At 35.7% G+C, this 21,747-nt stretch overlaps 1 protein-coding gene across 3 annotated transcripts in view; it reads left to right on the top strand.

The window, feature by feature from the left end:
* The window catches only part of LOC127524842 (CUB and sushi domain-containing protein 1-like), a 632,721-nt gene that overhangs the window by 386,818 nt on the left and 224,156 nt on the right, over nucleotides 1–21,747 (top strand). For all 3 annotated transcript variants that reach the window (XM_051916817.1, XM_051916816.1, XM_051916815.1), the window contains exons 4-5: nucleotides 7,403–7,597; nucleotides 8,249–8,456. In XM_051916817.1, coding sequence (XP_051772777.1) covers nucleotides 7,403–7,597; nucleotides 8,249–8,456 — 403 coding nt within the window. The remainder of the gene's footprint in view (nucleotides 1–7,402; nucleotides 7,598–8,248; nucleotides 8,457–21,747) is intronic.

Here is a 21,747-nt window from a genome sequence, read left to right as displayed (position 1 = left end):
TCATTGATGACTATTGAATTAAAGGTAGAGTAGGCAATTTTGGAGAGGCTAGCAATAGCAAGCTAGCTTTGAAAGCATTAGATCCCACCCTCCCCTGGTGTGCGGATGATTGGACAAAGTTTTTTGGTCCTAAGACTTCCACAGAAGTTATATGTACATTTCTTTTAAATATTTAGACCACTTTTATTATTGATTGCTATTTATTTGATTGCTGAAAGTCTGGCACTCTTTTGTAGGAACTAGAGTATACTAAATATACCGATAGCCTATTGTTCAGAATGATATCTTCGGATACCAATAGCTTGATTTTCTTAAGGAAAAAAATCTCTCCCCACTAATGCTGCCGCTTGAACTGAGGTGCTATCTGTCATGTCACATTTAAGAGCATCAAACGCCATTTATTGTATGATTTTGTGATTAAAATTTGAAAGTTGAGACTTTTTGTTGAGCACAAGGGATTGTTGTATGGGAGGCATGCTACAAATAATGATTGGTGTAGGGACCTGGCAACTCTGGATTGAACTACAGGTGATACATGGGTTCAAACAGAGCCTGCTTTAACACATTTTTCCAGCCTCTTTTGATTGGCCAATAGTGAAAATATTTGCTTTTATCGTCTGATACAGATTATTGGCTGATACATCAGTGCATCCCTAGCAGGAACGCGTCCTTATATTGCATAAATTACAACAAAAGCATATTTTTGAAATTACAACAGGTGGGCCCACCTACTGCATGCCAACATAACATACATTTTCATTAAAACATTGTTTTATTGGTCCCACTTTATATTAGGTGGCTTTAACTACTATGTACTAACATTAAAAAATAAGTACAATGTACTTACTGTGTTCATATTGTATTGCAAAAAACATTTGCTGCTAATGAGGTGGGATACGGGTAAGGTTAGGGGCAGGTTTGGTGGTATGGGTAGGTTTAAGGGTGGGTTAAGGTGTAAAGGATGGGTCAACAGTGTAATTATAATTGTAATTACAGAAATGAATTACAGATGTAATTACATGCAGGTCATTTTTAAAATATAAATACTATGTAAAAACATGTATGTACACAATAAGTGCATTGTATCAAATTAATTTAAATGTAAGTATATAGTAGTTAAGGCCACCTAATATAAAGTGGGACCGTTTTATTAAATTGGTAACGCTTTATTTTACAGTGCCATTGTTACACGTTACATGTAGTTACTGTAGTAATAACTAGAAATTTTGCACAATTACATGCAGTTAACCCTAAACTAAACCCTCACCCTAACCCTAAACCTATAGTAAATACTAGGGGTGGAAAGGTTCAGATTTCTCATGGTTCGGTTTGTATCACGGTTTTAGGGTCATGGTTTCGGTACAGTTCGGTATGTGCTATGTTCCGTAAAAAAATAGGACAATTGTCAAATGAAGATAAAGAAAATAAAAACAAATAATCTAACTACAAGAAACAGCACAAATAAATACATGAGAGCTAAGATACAAATAAAATAAACAATGCTTTACAGGTTTTTCAGCTATCTAACAGCTTTCAGGTACAGAAATTGAATAAAGTAATCAAATATAAAATAACACTTCATATAAACTTCTTTGAATAATTAAATAAAGTTGAAACATTATTGAAGTTACAAAAGCTATTCAGTCAAGAGCGATTTCTTCGTCCTTTGTCGTTTGATTAACATTAAAACACAGAGCAGGAATATTAGACTGCTGTCCCTTTAAGACATAATTCAAAGATTCAGTACAACAATACACATGCGTTGTGATACTGATACACATGCGTTGTCTTCCTCGTTTTTCTCTTAAGACCTACTATATTTGTTAGGATACTCGCTAAGATGGGCATGTTGACATAATTTTTGTGTGAATTTGTCCGTTTAGGTGCAAGACTTGAAAGAGAATTTGCGCAAGAGTATTTGCGCACTGTGATGCGGCTCTCCATGTAGTACGCGCTTCGGATGAGTACACAAAAATCTCCTCACAGCGCACGCGAGTTTTCTTTTGCGTCTTACGGATGAATGTTTAAATCGGCAAGGTTTAAATGAGTTTAGTTTAAACATAGATAGCAACGTGAGATGTCCAGGTCGCTCGCGCGCTATCAACACCCGGGTGATGACGGTGTAAATGACTGGTCATAGAGCTTTCGGCACGTCATTGAACATTTGTTTACAACGAGTGACTGTTTCGTCCATGTTCTTTTGATCATCACTGTTGTAATGTATTAGGAAACCAGAATGCATATCCATCGACTGAAACATACATTAGCAGAATCTGTCTGTCTGTTTTGCACGTTGTTTTCAACAAACCATATTATAGATGCGTCGTCAGATTTGGGATGAACCGCGGTGCAAGCGCGTGCCGAACCGTGGGTGGAGAACCAAACGGTTCGATTTTTTTTTTTTTCTTTTTTTTTTTTTTTACAGCGAACCGTTCCCCCCCTAGTAAGTACATGCAGTTTATTATTATTACTCAGTACTTAAATGTATAATTACACTGTAATACTGACACAAAATAAAGTGTAATCATAATTTTATTAAGCTTCATCTTTCTGCTAGAAAGTAGTCCTTGACATGTAAATTAATGCTAATAGTTGGCCTCAATGAGTGCTGTAAAGTGATGAACAGGTGTTTCAAATCATTGCTGTACACTGTATTTTAAGATGACAGCATCACAGCATTAACAAATCAGCATCAAGGACCAGAAGAATGTTTTATGTTAATGTTTTGGATCCCAGTACATTGAAAAGTTGGGTTTCATGGTGGGTGTATTATTGACAAAACATTCTTTTGATGTTGAGGGAAAAATGATGAGATCAACAAAATTGATAAACATCCAGTGGCGTGGTGGTTGCAAAAAATAAATAAATTTTTTTTATTCATGATAGGATACTCAATGACGAGGCAAAAAAGAAATGTGAATAAAACAAACAAACAAAAAAAGAGACATTTTTTAAATTCTACATTCAAATGTCATCAAATTGGCCTTCACATTTGATTAATCAGATAATAAATCAAATATTTACCAAACTTCCTCTGAATCCCGCACAGTGGGCTACATTGTCAATTTGAAAATATGATTAATGAAAATAGATATTCCAGTAGACTAGGATCTCAGTGGGCAGACATTTCCACAACGAATTATTCTAGATTAAATCAATTGCAAGTCCTAAATGCTTAAAATAGAGCAGCAGACAGACAACATTTTCGTAGGCTTGGATGCTCCATCCTACGTCTACTGGGACACAGCTTTTTTACTGGAGCTGAACGCATTATGAGTGCAAAACCATAAATATGAATGTACAGTTGTGCCAAAAATAGCTATAACTGTGTTGATGCATCTTGTTCCAACTAAGCCATGTTAGCCGAGGACACAGTTTTGAGGTGATTTAAATAACATGCTACCAAGTAAACCATGTTTGTTTAATTTTGAATTTAAATATCTGTTTAATTTTGCTAATGACGTTGCTAAAAACTCATAAGTAGATGCATCCAAATGAGACACTAATACATAAAGGGCTGACTCAATTAAACATCCTCCAAAATGCAATTTCCTCAGTGTGGTCTCTTTTGAATTTGCTGGAAGGGTTTTGGCAGGACATATCCTACAGGTATCATTGTACTTCCAAAACAAGATTTGGCCAAAAACACCAGTCAAAATAATTTGAATCTGTGGCTGTGTTCCAAAAACTAGCAAGCAGCTTTTGTCCTTATAGCCTTCATCCTAACTGAAATCAAACCTCAATTTGAGTAATTTGGAAAGTTCATGAGTCACAATACAAATAATATTTTTCACACAAAATGCACTGGAAACTTGACTCAAGTTACTTAAACACTTTGGCGTTAGCATGTTGCTAAGCTAACAGCTGTATTCTCTAAGAGGCTGTTTAAACAGAATGTGCTTTTGCATTTCACTGCGCTTTTCCATTGTTTTTTTTTTTTTGTTGTTGTTGTTTTTTTTTTTTTTTTTTTAATGTAAACATATGCAAGACATCTTGGACCGTTGGTCACATGTCTCAAATCTTTTGCGCCATCTTGTGCGGGATTGCTGTGTTTTTAGAATGCTACATCAAATTAAAAGTTCGAATTCGAAAGACCTTGCATTATTTTTTTTTTTCTCATTCCACTGGTCTGCATCTCATGTTTTTAAATACACACACACACACACACACACACATATATATATATATATATATATATATATATATATAAAATATATATATATATATATAAAATATATGCTGCACTAGAATTTGGATAAAAAGGTTATGATACCTTCAGGAGTATGCTTATGATACCTTAAAATGCTGCCTACATAATCAGTTCACTTTTAAAACAGAGCCTATGTTTATTTTTGGTTTAGAAAATACTGTGAAAACATATTATTCAGTGTTTTCATTTTTCATTCCATTCTATCCAGTTAATAACTGTTGGGGAAAGTTACTTTTAAAAGTAATGCATTATAATGTTGTGTTGCTCCCTAAAAAAGTAACTAATTGTGTTACTTACTTTTTATGGAAAGTAATGTGTTATGCTATTTTTGCATTGTTCAACTGGGCTGGGCTTGCTTGTTTGTTTAAAAAAACAAAAAAAAACAAAAAAAAAAAACAAAATCACACCAAACGTGAAATGAATAAGCCTCAGGCCTCAATGAAATGCCAATTCAGGCCTGCATAGTAGAGGGCACAGCTCAAACAAACATTTCAGCTGTGCTGCCATTCTGAATTGCAGAAGAATAGGATGAAGAATAGGAAAAAGTTTTGATGCTCTTCAACAACAACAATAATAATAATAATAATAATAATAATAATAATAATAATAATAATAAAAGAAAGTTTATCTAAAGTCATTTTTGCTTATTAGCAAGGTTGAATTGGATCATCGAAGGTCAGCAGTAAAGGCATTAGTTTATAAAGTGAGATTAAATACATAAAGTATGTATGTAACATATTTAATTATTGCAGGTTTGAAAATTATTCTGAGTTTGCATTTTACTGTTTTTATTCATTTTGAGGCATACTGAATCACTTTTGTGCAAGTGAGATGAGTAAATGCATGCTCACGTTTAGAACTACAATACCCATCATGTTTACACAGCACACACAATGCCTCTGCACCTTACTCACAAGTTCTCTGTGAGTAAGATGGGGACAGGAGAAGTGTCAATCGGTAAATGAGAAAAAAAAGTAACTTATGTTACATATTTGAAAAAGTAACTCAGATATTTTGTTGTAAATGTAAAATTAGTTACTTTACTAGTTACTAGTTACAAGCAATCTGATTGCGTAACTGGCATTGCTTGTAATGCATTACCCCAACACTGTTAAGAACCAATTCCATCAAGAAAGACAGAATCCTGAGACATTCTGCATTTATCAGTGAATGCAACAGAATCAACATTCAGCTTTTAAATGTCAGTTCTAGATTTAGATGTGTAAGTTGCCACAGGGGTTATATAACATCTACGCCAATTCCTCCAGGCACCTCTCATATTTGGAGGATCACAATGATTCTTTGAAAATAGAAATGGTTTCTTCAAGAACCCTCCCATGACTCATAAAGCTTGTAAATCAAAGTCAACAGAGAGTCTCATACGAACATGTTCATCAAATTACACTATTGTGTCAGCAGTACACCTTTTTCATAACATATATTTAGGATTGTATCAAAGTAGGTAAAATGGCCTATTAACAAAGTCTGATCTTCATACATTTTCTTAAATAAATATTTAATATTGAATGAAATGAAAATTTAATTAGGACTAACTAAATTTAGATAGGACTTGTTCACCCCAAAATGACTCTTCAACACGCTTTTTAAAAAACAAACAAACACCATCATTAGGCACCATAAAACAGTCCATATAACAGTCCTTGTATACTTTATTTTTCAAGTCTTCTGAAGTCATGTGATAGCTTTGTGTGAGAAACAGACTATAAATTTAAGCCTTTATTTATTGAAAATGTCTGGCTTAACTTGTCAACGCACCAATCTAAATGTGAACAATTCGATTGCAGCGCTTCATATATGATGATGCTGTGGCCTAGCAGTTCCAGGCATGTTAAACTTTGGTGCTTATGTGGGCAATGCAGGATTGAATCTGGTCTGTAACAATCCAATCATTTCTTGTTTTGTCACTACTGTCTCGATTGGATTTATTAATTGTTTTGAAATATGAGTGGTGCTTACCTGTGTAAAAGGTGCCACCATAATAAATATCTTTTTTGTGCTGGACTGTAAATACTGTACCTTGAACAATCAAACAAATAGTGCGTGTCAATAAAAATGAATGCTGTAGGGCACATTCTTGCCCCCCAGTGTTCATTAGGCAGACGAGTTCCCAAGGCTGATTTGTCTTCAGGGGAACTCTCCCTTTAACACAGTTATTCCAACTCTGATGGGATACAGCAGGGTCAGCCCTATAAGCAGATTTTCAGAATGGGGACCCCTACCTACGCTTTAACTAACCACCCCCTTTCACCCAATGCATATGTCCTTCACTGGCACCTTATTTTAAAATGCTACCAAATTTTCTATTTCTATTTATCTTTGATGATATAAAAATTAAGATTTATTTACTTCTGAAGCAACCTTTTAAGATTTTAAAGAATTTTAACCTTTGCGTCAGAGAAATGTATTAATTTTGTGAGATTAATGTTTAAATCAAACAAAACAACCTGCCAATGAGTTATGAAAATATATTTTACAGCAAACTTAAAACAATACGATTAGCCTTACCCCTTTTTCTTGTTTAACTGTTTGGTGTACTGATATGATGTGACACACACATGGGCGAATGAAGTATGTATGCAGTTTCCCATGAAATCCATTCCAGCAGCTCTAAAATATAATTTATTATTATAGGGTTGTCAAAATTGGCTTATATATATATATATATATATATATATATATATATATATATATATATATATATAGGCTCAAGATACATTTTTCTTTTACTTTACTATAGAATTGGATGTTTCTGGAATAAAACAAAAAACAAAACAAAAAAAAAACAACAGAAATGAGAAAACACCGAAAAGAGTCAAGATTACACCACACTTCATTTTTTCACTCTTAAAATTTTTTGCATTGATTCTGTTTGAACAGTTGACACGGATGAACAGAGTACATTCATGTTGTGATTGTGTTGTCAACATGAAATACTTACCTTCAAACAGCATCATGATCACAGAAGCGCACGACTAACGTGGGGGTTTCTCCGCAGTCCCATGCACAAGTGCTGGGCCAGCTTCAGATGTTCACGCTTCATAGCGAAGACAGACACCTCAAGAGCTTAGCTCAGTCTGTGTATGATGATGAAAAGAACAAACAGAGAAGAGTGAAAGGCACAGCTTGATGCAGAAACTTACTTCTGACCTGTTTTCTTGTCTTCTGTTCCAGTTCTACCAAGTCACACATGTGGAAATCCAGGGTTGATACCCAGAGGGATTATCCACGGGACCAGATACAACGTCGGCGACAAGATCCGCTACAGTTGTGTGATGGGATATGTTTTGGAGGGTCATGCAGTGCTCACGTGTATAGTGAGCCCAGGAAGTGGGGCATCATGGGATTTCCCAGCTCCATTTTGTAGAGGTAAGATGCTCCATGCTTACATGGACGGATAGGTTAAAAAGCAAGGTTTCCACAGTCATGGAATACTGTGGCTACAATACATGTGCTTGCAATAACATGCCACTCTTACTTTTTCTGTAGTATATAGTATACTTTACTGGATAATCCAAACATGTTTATTTAATTATTTATTTGTTTATTTTTTATTAACACTTGAATGTGAATTTTGTACAAAAAGCTGAGAAAATCACGTTTTTGTCAAAGACTACATCCGGATCGGTTTTAGAATGATGATCAAAACATAGATGGAGTAGATCGAGTCCATCAACACCCCCAAAGCTCGTACAGTCCTATATCTCGTCCTGGGTCGACATTTCATTCAGTTTTGATTTATATGCTGTTTAATGTTTGATGATTTTTTTGTTCATGTGCGCAATCAATGCTTTTATCAGTTGTTTCTGCTTCTTTTTTACTTGTGTTAATCCGGAGATTCTGTACTCTTTTATATTAGGCTACTGTCCCTTTAAGACCTAATGCACAGATGTAATATACTGACAAACATCCAATGTGTTGTTTACTTAACACATAACTTTACATAACATAACTGATTTGTTTTACAAATTTTACCTTTGCCTGATATTTTTTTAAAAACTTTTATGCTATTTTTTCCAGCTGAAGGATCATGTGGGGGAACGTTAAGAGGAACAACAGGGACAATATCAAGTCCACACTTTCCTTCAGAGTATGAGAACAATGCTGATTGCACGTGGAGTATTCTGGCAGAGCCAGGAGACACCATTGCCCTAGTCTTCACAGACTTCCAACTAGAAGATAGATATGACTTTCTAGAGATCAGTGGCACAGAAGCACCGTCAATATGGTGAGTAAACTGGCCTCTTTTACTTCAAAATCTGTTGTCATCTTCAGCCCATGTTGAGCAGTAGCATCATAGGATCCTTTTCATACAAGCAGTAAGCGGAGTGAATATTTTTGTAGCTCTATTCAGACAGTATTTGCTTCGTAAATGAGATTTGAGCTACAATTGTTAATAGAGCGACATCTGCGATTATATATACTGACTCAGATGGGATTGGGATCTCTGTAGTTATTACTAGTGGGAATGTATATTGGCTGGATGTGCATTTACAGAAAATGAATTGCACTGTGTACAAGCATCACAAAACCCATTAAGACATATATATATATATATATATATATATATATATTTTTTTTTTTTTTAGAATTTTGTAAGAAAAAATTAATTATGGCATAAAATGATTAAAAAAAAATAACACTATTTATAGCACTTTAAGGTTTAACGCTTTTTATAGTAGGTCACAAATCAAATAAACAAATTTGTGGCATTGAGCATGTGAACTTGTATAAAAGGTCAGATGTTCTTGCAATCATTGAATAGGGGTGTGCAGCAGAGCCAATATCTGTATCTGTAGCTATCACAAAATAATTTGTATTTGTATTCTGATAAAACCAGAAGTCCATCAAATTACATGAGAATCTAATTCTGTTCCCTTCATAATTTTCATTTAACAATTATGCCTTGTATAACTCATACGACTATTTTTTTTTTTTAAATTATAATTAAGTATAACAAATCTTTAAATATTTTCTAATACAATAATACTAAATATTATATAAACGTAAATTGTTTTAAATTATTTTATTAATATTCTTCACGTAAAATAGCTGATCATAGAACATGAAAGTTGAAAGAAAATGAAAATTGCTAAAACAACTTTTACTATGCATCTAAATGCAAGGATACATAAATGCTTGTTGGCTCCAGGAGAGAGTGAGACAGGGAAACATAATGTGTATCATACCTTACAAGGTTTAAAACATTTAAATATACATATCAAATATTAGAAAAGGGGTATTATGTAGCCTAGTATCTTAGTTGATATTACTCTTGACAAAGCTCTGATTTCTGAAAGATGCGCAGAGACAGCAACATGGCTATTTGATTTGTGATTGTGCTGTGCTCATTTCATTCATAGATTTTACACTCATTCACTGTACACACTCAATATTATAGTGTATTGATTTTAGAGGTTTGTGTACAGTATAATATCGTGCTATCCCCTGGCTCACCTGTTATTTAGCAAACATGAGGAGTGAATGTGTCTGCCGAATATTTTTCCTATTATTTGGTAGACTTCATTATTTCCTTTTTTTACACAGAAATTTGTAGCATTTGATGAAGGTCAAAATAAACAAGGAAAAGAAATGTACCCCATACAGAGACATTCTGATCTGGACAGGACTTGATTTGACTTGAAGGACGAGTTAGCTTCATTTTATAGAGACCGTGCAAGAAAGCAAAAAACAAAAAAAAAAAACAGACGTTCGATTCTGAGGGGATTAAAGGAATTGTTCATACAAACATGAAAGGTTTTTTATTTATTCACCCTCATGTCAAACCCAATAACTGTTTTTCAAGACAAACAAAAACCAGACATTTTAAGAACCTTTATGCTGCTTTTTTCCATACATTGACAGTTCATAGTGTCAAGGGACTGTCAAGCTCCAAGGCAGAAAACACCATAAAAGTAGTCTACATGACACTTGCACTATATTCCAAGTCTTCTGAAGTCTTATGGTAGCTGTGTGAGAAGAACAGACTGAAATGCATGGATGTGTGGATCCATGGATTTTCATACATTGGATGTATATATGTATACTTTTATGGTGTGTGTTTTTGTTTGTTTGTTTGCTTGTTTGTTTGTGTTGTGTGTGTGTGTGTGTGTTGGAGAGATGTACATTCACCTAAACTCCACATGGTAAACTAGTCTCACCAGGAAAGGGCTTTGTCTGTTTTTCAGGTATTGATCTAAAGTATTCTCAGATGGAAATGAGATGCCATTGATCTCACTGATTATTTAGGGAACATATCACTTTCTCTGTGACTCTTTGAATTTGTCCCTGCAGCTGTCAACTTGATGATCACCACTCAATGTTTTAATGCTTTCCCTTGTTTTTTCTCCTCACCTGTTTCTTTCTGCCTCCTTTCATCAGATGCTCTGTTTTCAAAGGTTTGAAATTGTGACCAAATTGTAAATTGCAGCCTAGTAGTAGAGTAGTGTACAGAAGGCTCTGCCTGAACTCTATTAACTTCAAGCTCTGTGAATAAACATGTCCTCGCTCTTGACGTGTGGAGCATTGAGGCTGTGTAGTCGCACAGGCACCCTCGCAAATAATTTGCTTTTCCTCTTCACCGAAACACTAGCTTGAAATTACACAAACTTGCTGTAAGAGAGCAGTGACATTACTTCACTGGGCTTGTGATGAAATAACAGAGGAAGGTATTTACACTGCATCAGAAAGGCAATATCAGGATGTTTATTCTTACCATAAACAGCAACAGCATATTTGCATGTAGCATAAATAGGAATCTCATGCTGTATATAATCCACATGTGAATGGTTATGTTGAACTTTGCAAGGAAGGACAAGAATTATTGTAACACATTTTTTTTTTTTTTTTTTTTGCACATACAGAAAATGTTTAGCATAACATTTTGCAATTTATTATTTGTTGCTTATCAATTTAATTTATGATTTGAGTCAGATTTAATTAAACAAAGGTTATACAATGCCACATGCTGTATAGTTGTAAAGTTGGTAGTATATGATAAATTAAGCCCAAAGTGATGAAGTCTCTAACATTGTGTCCCTAAATATTGCTGGAGTACCTCCTTCAATGGAAATTCATCATCCTTCAGATGGAAAATAAAATTCAATCACTTAGGAAAGTAATAGCACACCAAAAAGCTGCATGTAATCGACACCGATATCTAATTGCTGGGACAACTGGTTATTGGCATTTATTTATTTATTTTATTTTTTTTATTTTTTTTTTTTCGGATTGCATCCGTTGCTGGTGCGCTGTCAATATACAGTACAAGAGCGGCCTCTAGAGGTGAAATAAAAACCATCACTGACGCCTCGTGGAGTTTTTTTTGACAACTGAGGCTGCACGCTGCACAGAGCAGGATACTTATCGTAAATATGAGTTTCCTAGGTAAAAAATGCACATGAACGTCCTGGCATTTCGAAACTTGAAGGCGATGAACTCGTAATCATCACTTAAGAAGTGGGAATTATCAAATTTTCCAATAGCACGTGAAGGCAGCATTAAGATGCAGATTTAAAACAGACAATGAAATGGTATGTATACAGTACACTACCATACATGTTTTCATATCATTATAAAGTAATTAATTTGTTGACTAGATGCTGCATTAATGGAAAACAGCAGTATGTTTTACAAAAACACACGCAAGTCCGACCCAAATGTTTAATGTCACGATTGTTAGCATCTATTTTCAGTAGTTTATATCCAGCTCATCTGGTCACTTTTACGGTCCAGCATAGTTATCTTTATTGGTAAAATCCACTATCAGTCGACCTCTAAATAAAATATAAATTTATTAATGAATAGTTAATTATTATTTTTGTGTGTGTGTTTTTTTAATTTATTTTTTTTAACCCAGTCCAACTGAATATTATATTATATTAATTATTATTATTATTATTATTATTAAGAGCCAAGCACCGAAGGTGCAAAGGCACCTATTGTATCCGCTCTTGAAGTCTATGGCAGCCCATAGAACCGCTTGTGGGAAAATTGTGAAATTTAATACACAGGTAGAGGACAGTATGAACATTTAATACAAAAAATTTGGAGTCTCTGACTCAATTCCTCTAGTGCCACCATATGATTTTGAATTTTCCTACTCAAAAAACCTACTTTTTTGAACTTGTCCTAGATGGTTTGTCTGATTTTCACCAAAATTGGCTCACATCATTTTCAGACCATGGTGACAAAAAGTTATAAAAAAAAAAAAAAAAAGGTTCTCAAATAACGTGCTAATGAATTTGACGAAAAGCATGCCAAAATGGATGGAAGGCTATATCTCCACAATGCTTTAGCGTATTGAGACAAATCTTGGTAAATGTCATCACAAGAATGAACTTAGGCTTCTTGCAGCATTTTGGCACAGCGTCGCCTACTTGTCAGGAAATATATATTTTTATAACTTCTGAACTGTTTGCTTTTGATTCAGTGCAGCATACTGAGTTGAATGATACAAAATTTTCTTATGTCAGCCATTTTGGACATCGGACATTTTGAATTTTGTCATGAAATGCTGTATTTTATGAACGCTGTATTTTTTATTCATTTTGTCTATTTTAATGAAGCTAGTTCTGATAGATTTGCTGGAGTCATACTGAGAACAATGATACCAATTATGCCACATTTGGTCGAAATTGCTTTCCGCCATATTGAATTTTTCTGATAACCTACTTTTTCTAATTCCTCTTAGAACGTTGGTCTGATTTTCACCAAAGTCAGCTCAGATCATCTTCAGACCATGCAGGCAAAAATTTATTGAAAAATTTATTGAAAGCTTTTTGATTGACCTAACTGTTCTCGAATAACTCATCAACAAAATTGTTGGCATGATGCCAAACTGATTCTGAGGCAGCAACTGCAACGCTTTGGCATACTTTAAAGGGTTAGTTCACCCAAAAATGAAAATTCTGTCATTAATTACTCACCCTCGTGCCGTTTTACACCCGTAAAAACTTCGTTGATCTTCGGAACACAAATTAAGATATTTTTGTTTAAATCCGATGGCTCCGTGAGGCCTACATAGGGAGCAATAACATTTCTTCTCTCAAGATCCATAAAGGTACTAAAAACATATTTAAATCAGTTCATGTGAGTACAGTGGTTCAATATTAATATTATAAAGCGACGAGAATATTTTTGGTGCGCCAAAAAACAAAACAAAATAACGACTTATTTAGTGATGGCCGATTTCAAAACACTGCTTCAGGAAGATTCGGAGTGTAATGAATCAGCGCGTTGAATCATGATTCAGATCGCGTGTCAAACTGCCAAACTGCTGAAATCAAGTGACTTTGGCGCTCTGAACTATGGATTCGACACGCTGATTCATTATGCTCCGAAGCTTCCTGAAGCAGTGTTTTGAAATCGGCCATCACTAAATAATTTGGATTTAAACAAAAATATCTCAATTTGTGTTCTGAAGATTAATGAAGGTCTGGAACGGCATGAGCGTGAGTAATAAATGACAGAATTTTCATTTTTGGGTGAACTAACCCTTTAATTACTCATTGTTGCAGTTGGTCTGATGCTCCCAGCCATGCTTGCATGACTCATTGTGCCTTTTTTGTGCTCTTTATATAGGAATCTCCCAAGAATCCCATGAAACAGATTCTAAAGTACTTTTCTGCTCTGGGCTGGCAAAAAAATTTCAGTACAACTACTGTATGTCAGAAGAAATATCATGCATGTTTGACCATTTCATGTAAGGTACACACACTCTTAGTTATCCCTTGCTTGTAAATACAATAATGCAAAGACATCAGAGACTGTAAAAGTATAGGTGATGTGCTGTGCTATCGAGGCTGTTTTGGTTCCCCTGTATTTATTTCTCCAACACTTCTAAGGGTTTAAGTAACATGTCCTGTCCAAGAGGATGTCTGAGAGCTTTAAGGTCATGTGACACAGGTGTGAAGACAATGCAGCAAGTTATTCTAACCTCACAGGCACAGCTATGACATTTAACAAACAGGTCCGCTATAGTTTCATATGGATTACTGAAACACTGGCTCGGTGAGCAGCCTCTAGGCCGAGTCTCTTCCATGACATTCAGAAGCATTTTCAGTATTGATCCCATTTCGGTGGCATTAAAAAGAAACCCTCGCCAGTTTTTTAAATGGGATGAGCAGTATATTTTGATGGCAGAAATCTCGCTGCATATATTTTGAGATGCCAAATCAATCAAAACAACTCCAAAAGGGCAGTGAGTACTTATTCCCTGATCGATGTTCGGTCTGATGCTGCTGAATGTTATGGGTGGCACTATGTGTGTTTATGTCTTAGAGTCATTGCAGTGTTACGATTATTTGATTTGTTGCTCCATAGCCTGTGCTTTTTGCTAAGCAGGGTTGAGCCTGGTCAGTACCTTGATGGGAGACCTCCTGGGAAAACTAGGTTGCTGCTGGAAGAGGTGTTAGTGAGGCCAGCAGGGTGGTGCTCACCCTGTGGTCTGTGTGGGTCCTAACGCTTCATTATAGTAATGGGGACACTGTACTGTGAAAAACTGTACTGTCCTGCGGATGAGACATTAAACCGAGGTCCTAACTCTCTGTGGTCATTAAAAATCCCAGGATGTCCTTCAAAAAAAGATTAGGGGTGTAACCCGGCATCCTGGCCAAAATTTGTGGGCATTCTGGCGCAATATGGCTGCCGTTGCATCATCCAGGTGGATGCTGCACATTGAGCAAATGTTCACTGGTATGCAGGTAATATTTAATTACCTTGTTAATATTATTGTAAAGTAATTATTTTGATACACATGTGCTGCGAATTACAGCATGCGTGACGTCATTTGTCTGAGAAAAATCGATTTGTTAAGTCTATTTTATTTCGAATCGTTGGAACGTCTTGCATCCCCATAACAAATCAGACCCAAACTTCCCAAACCTGTTTTATGAACAATATAGGAAGTGAAAATGAGATGCTGACGCGATGCACAGCGATAATTGCATGTTCATAGTGCAGCACAGACTTGTGAACATGAGGCGGAGGCCGGTAATATATAATAGTACTTATATAAACGTAATAAAGGCACGTTTGCAAACGTGATACTGATTTTCTGCAACAGTTCACTAAACAAGACGTCAATATAAGTGACTTCCTTTTTAGACAAACTATTGTCTGTTTGCTCTGTTTCACCAACCATAGTAGTTCCAAACAATGCCGGAGCAGAACGTTTCTCTTAGCAACATGCAGTACAGTGGCGTTTCTTTGCCGAATGAATCTTCGTTTTTGAACGAATCGTTTGAGAAACGATTCATGACCCATTCATGAAGACCGTCTTTTCTTCATTCCTAAATGAATAAGCGTTTTGAATGAATCGTTTGATAGAGTGACTCCAATGATTCGCTCATTAAGACTGTTATTTGCTGCCACCTGCTGGTGGTAAGAGTTTAATTTTTAAAGCATCTTTCCTTTCCTCTTTCTATTCTAAATTGTATTTATTTTAAAACATTAAACTTGTTGCATTATTTATACAATTGTGATATACTGTTTGTTGATATTTTATTAAAACACTAGATTATTACTAGTGATTTTTGGTGTCATTTTATTAAATAGTTGGTTAATATAATATGAATATATAACATAACATAACATAAAAAGAAAAGACAATGAAGTACAATGACCGGATACAAAATTAGAACAGGATAGGATGCAAAAAGAGATGGTAATAAAAATAAAGGGGTAGAATATACAGTTTGTACAGTATAAAAACCATTATGTCTAAGGAGATTCTCTAGCAGGATAGTGAACCAGACGTGTGTGTGTATTTGGTGTATTTCTGATTTTATAGTTAGGTTATAGCCATAAAATGTATGTTTTTTAAGAGAGGAGAGAGGAATATATTACTTTAGGCTGTGAATATGTGATCTTTATATTTTATTCCCATCATCATGAAATTTGAAATGTCCTGGAAAAGTCCTGGAAAATGATCTCTGAAAAAGAGTGGGAACCCTGTTTATACACTCTAGACTAGTGTTGGGCATTGTTTGAATTTCTGATTCTGCTTATCTGTTCCAATTCTCATCAATTCCCAGTTTATATTCCAATTATATATATAGTTGGAATATCAGTATACCAGTTGTTTGATTAACATTAATGATACAGATGGCAGCAGGTATATTATCCAATATACTGATACACATGCTTTTTCTTTCTCAATTGTTTACATTCACTTAAGTCAAAAATGACTGTTTACGAGAATATTTTGACATCATTTTATGTAAAATGTCCATTGACGTAATTTGTCCATTCAAGTGCAAGATGATGTAAAACAGAACTCAATTCTCTATTCACACACACCATAAGGCAGCTTTGTGTGTGCATGCTTTGGATGTGTGCAAGCACTGAATCGAGTTCTTTTTCGCATGTTCTTGCACTCGAGTGCTTTAAAATCACATTAAAATGTGCTCACAGGTATCCATAGATCAGGTGATGGGGATGAAGAGCCATGTGAGCCAGGCCAGCTTTTCGCTTCACAGAATGACTGTTCAAATGCTGTTCAGGCAAAGCTCCTCAAGCTCATGAAAGAAAATATTCCCTGAGATCTTCCAAGAGCTGCATAGTGTGAAGACTTTGCACTATGTGTTACAAATTTTACCATCAAATCCATCAGCTGTGATATGGGAAGTCTGGTCAGGCTTCATTGTTATCTCTGGTTCGTGATGACAAAGTTGCAAAATGCTGAGAAGATTCCTCTTCTTGATATTCCAGTGTCTACCACAGGACTCTTCGGTGAGGCTGTCGAAGGCTTCACGGAGAGATGTATCATTAAGCAGATGCAGTCCCAAACCATGCAACACTTGCACTTTTTTTTCTTAATAAGAAGCAGCGCTGCTGCCCAGCCAGCATGATCTTGCTCTTCATCGAGTCAGTATCCCGCCAAAGTCACCTCCAACACTGTTTTGGCTCCATTGAAGACACCTAAGCGGTCTGTGAAGCTGTGTTTCCATGGCCTAAGCATAAGCCTCTGCAGAACCCACAATAACCACATCCTAGCAGAAAGACACTACTGGGACAGCAGCAGAACTCCAGCAAGACTGGGACTGGCCCCCAAAAGAGCTTGTCTAGAGTTGTTCAATGTATCGCCCTCTCTCTCTGCCATTTGCCGGAGCAAGGAGGATGAGTTCAGTGCTTTGTGTTTGCTATCCAATCATGCCAGCGCATGGGAAGCCCTCATGGGTATATCAGATTGGTGTTAAAGACGATACACTTCAGCTATACAATCCAATTTGTAAGGCGACTGCCTCACTTCAACTGTGGTCTGTGTGCGATTCAATAGCGGGATGCGTACATACAGAAACCCAAAATCTCCTTGCGAAAGGTGCAACAGAGGTTATTACAAATGGCAAGAGCCAAACAGGGTTTTATAGTAGAGATGCACTGATGTATCGGCCAATACCAATTGCTACCAAAAGCTATTATTATCACTATCGGTCATCGGCACAACTGCCGATGATCAGGGCCGATTATATCCTGTCAATCAAAAGGGTGCGGAAAAACGTGTTTAGACTGCAACTTATACATACTGTGTGTGAAGAAAATCACTCTTGTGTTGAATTTCTTCTTGTTCTTCTTGGCGGTTGGCAAACCAGCTTTTGTGTTGAATTTTAAAGCATTATCTGTTTTAAAATACTGACGCTAAAGCAGGCTCTTTTTGACCCTATGAATCACCCGTATTTCAAGCCAGGGTTGCCAGGTCTGCGTTTTTATTTTTATTTTTTGCTACATCATATATTATTTGTAGCGCCTCCCGTCCAATAATCGCAAAAGGCTTTGGGCTTTGTTACTTCTGACAAGAATAAAAGTTTCAGTTTTCAAATTATGTCCATTTTATCATGAAATTCAAACAATAAATGGTGTTTTGACACTCTTAAATGTGACGTGTCAGATCGCTGTAATGCCTCAGTTCAGGCGGCAGCTCGGAGCGTGAGTCTTTTCTTCCTCTTCAATACAAGTTATATCTCGAAAAACATATCTTGAAAATATCTTGAAATATATAGCCTAGTACAACTTACCAGAATGTATCATGTCTCATGTAATCACTTTATTTGTGCTTCAACCGTGGAAAGACGTCAATAAAACAGCTTGTGAACAATGTCACATCATGTCAAATTTACCTCAGGAATGTTTTCCAATGTTCACAGTTCCTTAGCTATCTATCTATCTATCTATAGCTATCTATCTATCTATCTATCTCTCTCTCTCTCTCTCTCTCTCTATATATATATATATATATATATATATATGTATATATAAACACACTAGAGAGGAGCTTATTTACTGTTAATTATGTTTGTGTAAATTTGCCATGAAGACAACAAGTGCTTATGAAAACTACCTTATGTGATACTAAGTTTTATACCAACAACAAGCCTAATGTGTCATGTTGTCATTGGTTGATTTAGTCATGTGGTGTCTCAGTTCTGTTTTGTGATTGGGTCATTGTCTTGATTGTTCACAGGTGTTCCTTTTTATGTCATTAGTCTTTGTGTATAAATAGCTGTCATGTTACCATTGTATCTGGTCTAGCTTTGTTCCCTGTTACTGCTGTTGGTGAGTGTTTTGTTTTATGGTCATAGTCATGTTATGTCATGTCAAGTCAAGCCAAGTCAAGTCAAGTCAACTTTAGTCAAGTCCTTGTTTGTTTTGTTCATGTTAATGTACATAAACTGCACATGGGTTCAACTGCAACTTGCCTACAGTGGATTTTATGACAGAATCCCATAGTATCAGCTACTGACGCAATGTCGAGTGAACCTCAATCGAAAAGGAATGTCTCTGTTTACTCATGATTCATGGCTTCAGGATTGATCAGGAGAAAGGGTTTCCCATAACGCCACATACTGTCTTGTTTCCTATATCTCAGGGAAAAGATGTGACATGCATAACTAGATACTAACCAGATAAACCAGATATGCGATAACTTTGCAGATTTATTAAAAATAATTAAATAAACTAAAATAGCACATAGCATAAGTATTCAGACCTTTAAATCAGTACTTATTTGAAGCACATTTTTTAGCAATTAAAACTAAAGTCTTTCGGGTTGTGATGCAACACGCTTTGCACATGTGAATTTGGTGATTTTCTGCCATTATTTTCTGCAGATCAGGTCCTTGGTCACCTCTTAGCAAGGCCATTCTCCCATGATTGCTCATTTTGTCCGAGCGACCTGTTCTGGGAAGCATTGTGGTTGTTCCAAATTTCTTCCGTTTAAAAATTACGGAGGCTACTGTGCTCTTGGGAACCTTCAATGCAACATAATTTTTTTGTAGCCTTCCTCAGATCTGTGCGTCTACACAATTTTGTTTCTGAGCTCTGCAGGCAGTTCTTTTGGCTTTTGGTCTGATATGCATTTTAGACTGTTAGACCTATAGAAAGGTGTGTCTTTCTAAATCATGTCACATGTCATGACTAGCTGATTCTATTTTGTTGACTTGAATGATGACTTGTTGAGGAGAGTGTGTTGTTACTTTTAACCTTAGACTTAAAATCCTTAAAATCTCATACTTACTTAGGAGGGACTCGATTCATATATACAATTGGGGATCTGAATGACACAGACACTTGGTGGTGAGCTTTTTAGGGCAAGCAGCAACCACTTAACAATGCTTTTTGCTCTTAATTTGTATGCATATGAAGATTACACTTTAGCAGACAAATTAAATAATTCATTACATTAATTTGTACGACAGTTAATCCCCAGCCAAAACTTCATGACAGCCCTATCATTAACAACACAACTGCAGGCTGTTAAATTATTGTTTATACCAGGGGTTTTCAAACTGGCGTCTGGGGACCCCAAGGGGTCCGTAAGGAAGTTCGAGTGGGTCTGTGGAAAAGTTCTGAGGAAAACAGTGCAATAAAATGTACAAACAAACAAATCATTAAATAATAATAAAAAAAAGATTAAAATAAATTAGCTCATTCATCTGCATTGGCTCAAATAGGAAGTATAAGGTCAATAAAAAAAAAAAAAAGTAAAAAAAAAAAAAAAAAATGAATGAGTTGTTTTAAAACTGAACTATGTCCACAAAAATTAATGTTTTGCAATATTTTATTTGCAAATATCATTTTAATTGTTTTTGTATTCAATTCATTTTTTACAAATTATTCATCTAGAAATACAAAACAATTCTAGCCCCATATAAGCCAACAGATATTAGAAGTAGACTTGAGGGAATGGGTTTGGTTGAGAGATGGACAGCTGACAGGCGGATTCGAAAGCTAATGTTTAGAGTACATCATCTTCCGACCAAACCTATTGATTACTTTGACTTCTGCAAAGCAATTTCCAGAGCAAAGGACTTACAGACAGACACTGGCTGACCTGTCATTTCAAGTTTTGTCGATTAGGAGGAAAAAACTCAGGTGTCTCCTCTGTCAGTGTCAAATTGTGCACAAGTAAATGAAGTGAGACTGAGCATTACAGTGATTTTACCACTACACTGTGTATATGCAAATGGATTTGAACACTGCTTGTCCAGTCAGATTTAATGTGTTGGCAGATCCACACCCTCTGTCCTGGGGTCCGTTCTTTGTACGTCGCTAACTCAGTTAGCTGGATTTGATTGATTGACGATTTGGCATGATCTTGGATTGTTCGGTTCTTTGACGCTCATCATGGACTTGCTGTCATAGCAACAGGTCTGTAAGCTCAAACCTGCTCGGGAGCAGGCTTATTTCATGTAAGCAGGATTAGATGGCTGTTTTTTAAGCGGAGGTGATGCTTGAAGTCTGTCCCAGCCACTGCTACTTTTTTACAAGCATACCCTAATGTGAACCAGGGACAATAACAATGATTTGAAAAATAAATTTGCAAATAATATTATAATGTTGTGTAGTCTATCATAATATAGACAAGATTTATTCATGAGGGAATTATTACCTAATAATTTTGTTGGAGTCTTACACATGATGTACAGTTAGTCTATGCTGTGCTGCATTAATTTGAACTGCTACAGCTATTATGGGAAGTGGCTTGATGCAGCACAGGAGATGCAGATAACTTGATCTTGACCCTTAAGAAACTTTAATTAATGCTGTCACATAACAAATCTGTATCAAATGTGAAATTAAATGAATTGCTAATTACAACATTGAAATAAAAATATAAAGCCTGTACAAATTCTAGAAATCGTGAATATCCTAAATAATTAGGAATCATGTTTAAAAAACAGTGCACATTTCATTTTTCTATAACTTTTATGTCATTTTGGTTGCTTGGCTGTTTTCGTATAAATGTCCAGAAATTTCTCAAGTTTTTCGTCAGGTTTCTTTTTTATGTGCGATGTCACTACATTGCTGTCTTGACGCCAGCTAATAGCTACATTACTAATCGTGGTTTCGAGTATCGATACATCTGCCCTTTTCGAGGAACACGAGAATATGCAGTAATCTCAGACAACTTAATCCAAATGTTTTAATCCAATCCGCAAATTCGTTTGAAGAACCAAATTATCCAGAGTTCAGTATTAGAATTAGAAGATCTGGCATCTGTCAAAGCATCTCAGATGTAT

Source organism: Ctenopharyngodon idella, chromosome 13, assembly GCF_019924925.1.
Source record: "Ctenopharyngodon idella isolate HZGC_01 chromosome 13, HZGC01, whole genome shotgun sequence".
Classification (NCBI taxonomy): Eukaryota; Metazoa; Chordata; class Actinopteri; order Cypriniformes; family Xenocyprididae; genus Ctenopharyngodon; species Ctenopharyngodon idella.
The sequence above is the reverse complement of the archived record's forward strand: the minus strand, read 5'-3'. Positions and strand labels throughout refer to the sequence as shown.